The sequence below is a fragment of the Macroventuria anomochaeta genome (assembly GCF_010093625.1).
Source record: "Macroventuria anomochaeta strain CBS 525.71 unplaced genomic scaffold BU25scaffold_71, whole genome shotgun sequence".
NCBI classification, from domain to species: Eukaryota; Fungi; Ascomycota; class Dothideomycetes; order Pleosporales; family Didymellaceae; genus Macroventuria; species Macroventuria anomochaeta.
The window spans coordinates 1-5,857 of NW_022985432.1; the positions used below are offsets into that span (position 1 = coordinate 1).

The 5,857-nt window shown below is 51.2% G+C and overlaps 4 protein-coding genes across 4 annotated transcripts; 2 read left to right on the plus strand and 2 right to left on the minus strand.

Annotated features, from left to right (window-relative positions):
* Nucleotides 1-1,055: 1,055 nt before the first annotated feature.
* BU25DRAFT_496004 (uncharacterized protein) lies at nt 1,056-1,977 on the minus strand (the record flags this gene model as incomplete). The annotated part of the gene is made up of 2 exons (XM_033711901.1): nt 1,734-1,977; nt 1,056-1,669 (listed from the first exon to the last, which is right to left on the minus strand). The coding sequence occupies exons 1-2, from the start codon at nt 1,965-1,967 to the stop codon at nt 1,058-1,060; spliced, it is 846 nt and encodes a 281-aa protein (XP_033555259.1). The 5' UTR covers nt 1,968-1,977.
* A 127-nt stretch (nt 1,978-2,104) lies between these two features.
* On the plus strand, nt 2,105-3,684 carry BU25DRAFT_259807 (uncharacterized protein). The gene has a single exon (XM_033701714.1). The coding sequence runs from the start codon at nt 2,123-2,125 to the stop codon at nt 3,371-3,373; it is 1,251 nt and encodes a 416-aa protein (XP_033555260.1). The 5' UTR covers nt 2,105-2,122; the 3' UTR covers nt 3,374-3,684.
* On the plus strand, nt 3,498-5,250 carry BU25DRAFT_259804 (glycoside hydrolase family 76 protein). Its single transcript, XM_033701713.1, has 3 exons — nt 3,498-3,708; nt 3,765-4,465; nt 4,516-5,250. The coding sequence occupies exons 1-3, from the start codon at nt 3,621-3,623 to the stop codon at nt 5,074-5,076; spliced, it is 1,350 nt and encodes a 449-aa protein (XP_033555261.1). The 5' UTR covers nt 3,498-3,620; the 3' UTR covers nt 5,077-5,250.
* Nucleotides 5,251-5,461: 211 nt separating this feature from the next.
* On the minus strand, nt 5,462-5,789 carry BU25DRAFT_416414 (uncharacterized protein; the record flags this gene model as incomplete). The annotated part of the gene is made up of 1 exon (XM_033707783.1): nt 5,462-5,789. A coding segment is annotated over exon 1 (211 nt), but the record flags the coding sequence as incomplete, so codon positions are not given.
* Between the last annotated feature and the right edge of the window lie 68 nt (nt 5,790-5,857).

Below are 5,857 nucleotides of genomic sequence, written 5' to 3' on the forward strand. Positions count from 1 at the left end.
TTTGTACTTCTTTTGTTTCCAGCATCTTTGCTCTGGGCCTGAGCCCTCACCATCCCTTGTACCTCCATTGACCTCACTCTCATGTAAATAAATCTTTGCATTACCAGAGGAGCTACTGCTCCTCTCGTCTTCCATAGTCTTAGACTCAGATAGGACGTTAAACCAATCAATCAATCAATCAATCAGGGGCAAGAGCGACTCCATCACTGTTACCAATTGCGCTAGACTAAAAATAGCAATAATACTACAGTACTACGCAAATTACGGCTACTACGGCTTACTACGGCGTAATTTTGGGACATTACGATTGACGATGATCGCCGTACAGTACGGCAATTGACCTTTACCGTACACCGTTCCCTCCCGTTGGACACGCTGCCAATACCTGCAGCTTTTGTTCCTCAACCCTCCTACCTGTCATTATCCGGGGTTTGGGCTATTCAAGCGTTCGGACCTACCTGCTGAAAGTGTCGGTCTACATCTGGGCTTCTGTCGTTTGTATCTCAGTTGCTTTTGCCTCTGACTACTTCCAACGGAGAGTATTCTTAATGGTGCCCTCTTGCGCTAGAGACCGCCGCTGGCTACGCCAAGCAGCTTGGCGTTGCGATGTCATTAGTTACTGTTCTATATGTCTTGACTTTGATCACCACCACAGGTATATACTGCGTTGTAGGTCTCAACATCACCTGGATCATCAACAACAACGCAGGATTCTTCAACCGCGCCACAGCTATCGGTCTCCAGCAAACGATCGGCAATAGTGCAGGGATCATGGCAGGACAGATCTATCGCATCACTGATAGCAATGGTCACTACGTGATCGGGCAGGCAATATCATTTACGACTATCACGCTGGCGACGTGTGGCTATGCTACCATGTACTTCCTTGTACGCCGATCGAACCAGAAGGGAGAGGCAATGGTGATTGGTGAGAATCACGGACATCAACTCCGGCAAGATGGGCGACCGCCATCCTGACATCAGGTACACATTATAGCTCTTCGGAAGGCAAGCGTCGAGCACTACGAAAAGGAGAAGACGCAATGTTCATTCCCATTTATGTTTTTGAGCTAGGTTTGAGGTTCTTGAATGTCTTTGTGATGTTCGTGATCGCTTCCTCGACCGGCAACCTCTCCATCGAACTCGCGCCGTAGAAGCCGTGCACGCCCTTCGTCCTGCTGATGACATACTCTGCGTCATATGGCTTTGCAATAGGACCTCCATGACACAGAACGATAATATCGTCCTTGATCTCTGTCGCTGCATCTCTAATATCCTGGACCAGCTTCACACAGTCATCCAAGCTCTTTCCGCTTGCTGCACCGATACTGCCAGACGTCGTCAGGCCCATATGTGCAACTAGAATGTCTGCGCCTGCATCGGCCATCTTCTTTGCCTCTTGAACATTGAAAACGTACGGCGTAGTCAGAAGGCCCATCTTGCGAGCTTTTCGCATGACTTCGACTTCCGCATCGTAGCTCATACCTGTCTCCTCAAGGTTTTGCCGAAAGGTGCCGTCAATGAGGCCGACTGTGGGAAAGTTTTGGATGCCTGCAAAACCGAGGTCCTTGAGTTGAACCAAGAACCGGTCCATCGACTTGAAGGGGTCCGTGGCACATACTCCTGCTAACACTGGTGTTTTCTGGACAATAGGAAGGACTTCCCCAGCCTAAAGTCGTTTGGTCAGCGGCTTGCGCCTTGAAGCATGCCTTGATCGAGGCATTAAGTCTCACCATTTCAAGAACAACGTCATTCGCGTTGCCGTAAGGCATGAGGCCTGCAAGCGAGCCTCGTCCTGCCATGCGGTACCGGCCGCTATTGTAAATGATGATCAAGTCACCACCACCTTGCTCGATGAACTTTGCGCTGAGGCCAATGCCGGCGCCTGCACCTACAATCAACTCTCCATTGTCAATCAACTTGCGAAGGCTGGCAAGAATCTCTTCTCGGTTGTTTGGTGGTGACATTCTGACGATGGTCTGATGTTGTTGTTGGATTGGCCTCAATCTTCACGAGAAGTAAGGTACTGCCGGATGACGTAACGTGTGACGCGGGGAGCGATCCACTTTCCCACCACATCGTTCTCTCCGATTGTCCTCAATGACTTTGCAATTCTTCCAAGATGGCGCGCGTTGTCCTCCTCGGAACCTGCGATACCAAGCTCGATGAGCTTTTGTTCCTGCGCGATGTCATTCGCGAGGCCAATGTTGAGGTCATGCTGATTGACGTGGGTCGCTCCGTGATGAACCACGAGTCCATCACGGTATCCCAAGCGGATCTGTTGAGAAGATATGGCGGCGGCAAGAACGTTACCGAGGAAGAGCGGGGAGATGTTATCAAGACTATGGCAGACTGTGCAACGAAGGCAGTCAAGTCTCTTCATGATGAGAGCTTTATCCAGGGCATCATCGCAGCAGGTGGCTCAGGAGGCACTTCAATTGCAGCTACAGTCATGAGAGATGCGCTGCCAGTTGGTTTCCCAAAGCTGATCGTTTCGACAATCGCGAGCGGCGACACTGGGCCGATAGTGGGCGAGACAGATATATCACTTATGTACTCTGTGGTAGACGTCGCCGGCCTGAATGAGGTCCTGAGGAGTGTCCTTAGCAATGCAGGAACAGCGATAGCCGGCATGGCCCTCGGACAGTCTCGAAGAAGCCGGCAAACAAATTCTTCCACGAAGAAACGAGTCGGCATTACCATGTTTGGTGTTACTACACCTGCAGTGGACGAAATCCGAAAACATCTTGAGTCAAAATATGATGTCGAGACTTTCGTATTTCATGCAACGGGTCACGGTGGCAAGGCTATGGAGCGATTGATCAACGAGGGCCGGATCGATGCTGTGCTCGACCTGACAACGACTGAAATATGCGACCATGTCACTGGCGGTGTGATGAGCGCTGGACCACAGCGACTCGAGGCCGCTGCTGCAGCTGGCATACCCAACATTATCTCCCTGGGCGCAACGGACATGACCAACTTTGGCCCCTTGAACACCGTACCAGAGCGTTACAAGGACCGCAAGTTGTACGAACATAATCCAGTCGTAACCCTCATGCGTACATCGCAAGAGGAAGCCACTGAAGTGGGCGAGTTCATCGTATCGAAGCTGAAAAATCACACGAAGGATCCGAATGCTGTCCAAGTGTGGTTGCCAAAGGGTGGGACAAGCATGATTGCAACTCCAGACGGGCCTTTCGCAGATCAAGAAGCAGACGCAAAACTCTTCCATACCATCAAAGACGGGCTCGCAGATAGCGGTATCGAGGTCGTGGAGGATGATAGGGCGGTGAATGATGCAGGCTTTGCGCGCGACATAGCAGAAGCTCTGGCTGCGAAGCTTATGCCAAGTCCAAAATCGGACGGTTGACCGTTTCATGAGGCCATAACACGAGCCCTTTGGTTGCCTAGCTTGGTGGGTCCAATATAGAAACTGCGCCTTCAGGCCTGCTGCAGGTCATTTTAAGTCACAGTCTGATTGGCTGGGCGGTACCCGGCGAGGCCTGCGCCGCCTAGCTCCGACGCTACAACACCACTGAAAGAACTCACGATCCCACCCTCATCTTTGAAAGTGGTTACTGTTCTCCCCTCCGAAGTCACTCCTTCTACATTTCGACATGTTGGCACGCTCGGGCGTCCTGTCACTCGCTTTTACTCTTCTCACCGGCCATGCAGCGGCTATCGATCTGGATATAAACAGCAAGGGTCAGCCGCATTACATACCTCCCAGGCCATTCTGCATGCTGACAAGTAGAGAATAGACTCGATAAAGTCTGCAGCAAAGGTTCTGGCAAGCGGTATCGTTGCGTTCTACGATGAGACCTTGAATGAGGATTTGATCCCTGGCCTTTTCCCCCACCCATACTATTGGTGGGAGTCCGGCTTAGCCTTCAATGCCTTGGTAGACTACTATGGTCTCACGAACGATTCTGAATACAATTCTCGCATCTCAGAAGCCCTGCAACATCAGCTCGGTGATTACGATGCCTTCATGCCAGCCAATCAGACCAAAGTTCTCGGTAACGATGATCAAAGCTTCTGGGGCCTTGCTTCTTTGTCTGCGCATGAAGTCCAACTTCCAGCGCCTGCGTCAGGCAGCTGGTTAGAGTTTGCGAAGAATGTTTTCGACACCCAGACGTCGCGCTGGGACACCCACAGCTGTGATGGGGGCCTCAAGTGGCAGATCTTTACCTTCAACGATGGTTATAACTACAAGAACGCTGCGTCTAATGGTCAACTGTTCCTTCTGGCTGCCCGACTTGCGGACCAGACCGGAAATGCTACGTATGCAGAATGGGCAAACAAAATCTATAACTGGACCACTGAAGTTGGCCTCGTTTCGGCCGATCAGCATGTGTACGACGGTACAGATGACAGGCAAAACTGCTCAGCTGTCAACCACATCCAGTGGACGAACAATCACGCAGAGTTCACGGAGGGTGCTGCGCTTATGTACAAAGCTGTGAGTATCGCCGTAGTGAATAATGAGTTGAGCTTGCTAAGGTGCCTAAGTCAAATGGTTCTCAAAAATGGACTGATATCGTCACTGGCTTTGTAAAAGCTTCATCAACCTTCACAGGCGATGGTGGTGCACTTATCGAAGCGGCATGCGAGAAGAATGGAAAGTGCGACATCGACCAGCGAGCTTTCAAGGGCATTGCCGTGCGCTCTTTTGGTCGGGCTGCTCAAGTCGCCCCTATCGTCGCAGACTCTATTCACGCGATGCTGAACGCCTCTGCTAAAGGCGCAGCCAAGAATTGCGAAAGCGGCGGTGATAATGTTGTGTGCGGACTTAGCTGGTCAAGTTCGAGTAATGGCACCTCGGAGCAGGCCACTGCTGCAGATGGTAACCTCGGCGAAGTCCTTAACGCGTTGCAGGCGATTCAGGCACTGCTATGGCCCACTGTCAAGTTCATCAACAGCACTATTGGGACCGTGAGCCCTAACGCAACTACAAGCGGAAGCCCTACAGGAACTTCTGATGGCGCTCAGCACACCGGCAGTGGAGCGACTCTTGCAGCATCGTTCACGCTTGTACTGGCTATTGCTTTCACTACGGCCTTGAGTTGCTAATAATTTAGCAACGGTGTGTGAGGGATATGTCAAGTAACAAACTATTGTAGAATTAAACATGGAAGGCATTTGATCAAGGAGCGGTGTGAGAGAGGACCAACTGGAGATACCAACTGCTCTATGACATGGATGGATTGGTGGAAGGAAGGTTCAGGATTGTTGGAGATATGGGTGTGGAAGAGACCAAGTGTGGGAATATGTAACGGGGTAACGGTGCGGTAGTGAAGTAGGCTGTCACGTGTCAGGACAATGGCGCTAACCCATTGCGATGCTAGCGTGGTATGAGCAAGAGCACATAGATTGATTGATTGATTGATTGGTTTAACGTCCTATCTGAGTCTAAGACTATGGAAGACAAGAGGAGCAGTAGCTCCACTGGTAATGCGTCGACATCTCTATTGTTCCCCAGGCCTCCTGGCATCCCAAATCCATCAGAATCCATCTCAGTACACTCCCAAGAGCCATTCCCTCCATTTTCAGACCCTCCAGCCTTCTGGTTGTGGAGTGCAGCCCAGGTGCAGTCCTGCTGGCTGTTCTGCCCCTCAATTGCAGAATTTTCCGGTCAGATCCTCTGCAAACAGCCTGCAACACCACCATTTGGCCCTCCCAGGCCTCCCCCAGGCCCTGCACCATTGATATTTCATCAGCATCCATCTCAATACACCTCAGGCTATCACCTCCTCCAATTTTGGACCCTCCAGGCCATTATTGAGCTGTGCATCCCAACTGCAAGCCTCCTGCTCCTGACCGGAAATTTTGAAGTTCTTGTGGCTGGACCCTG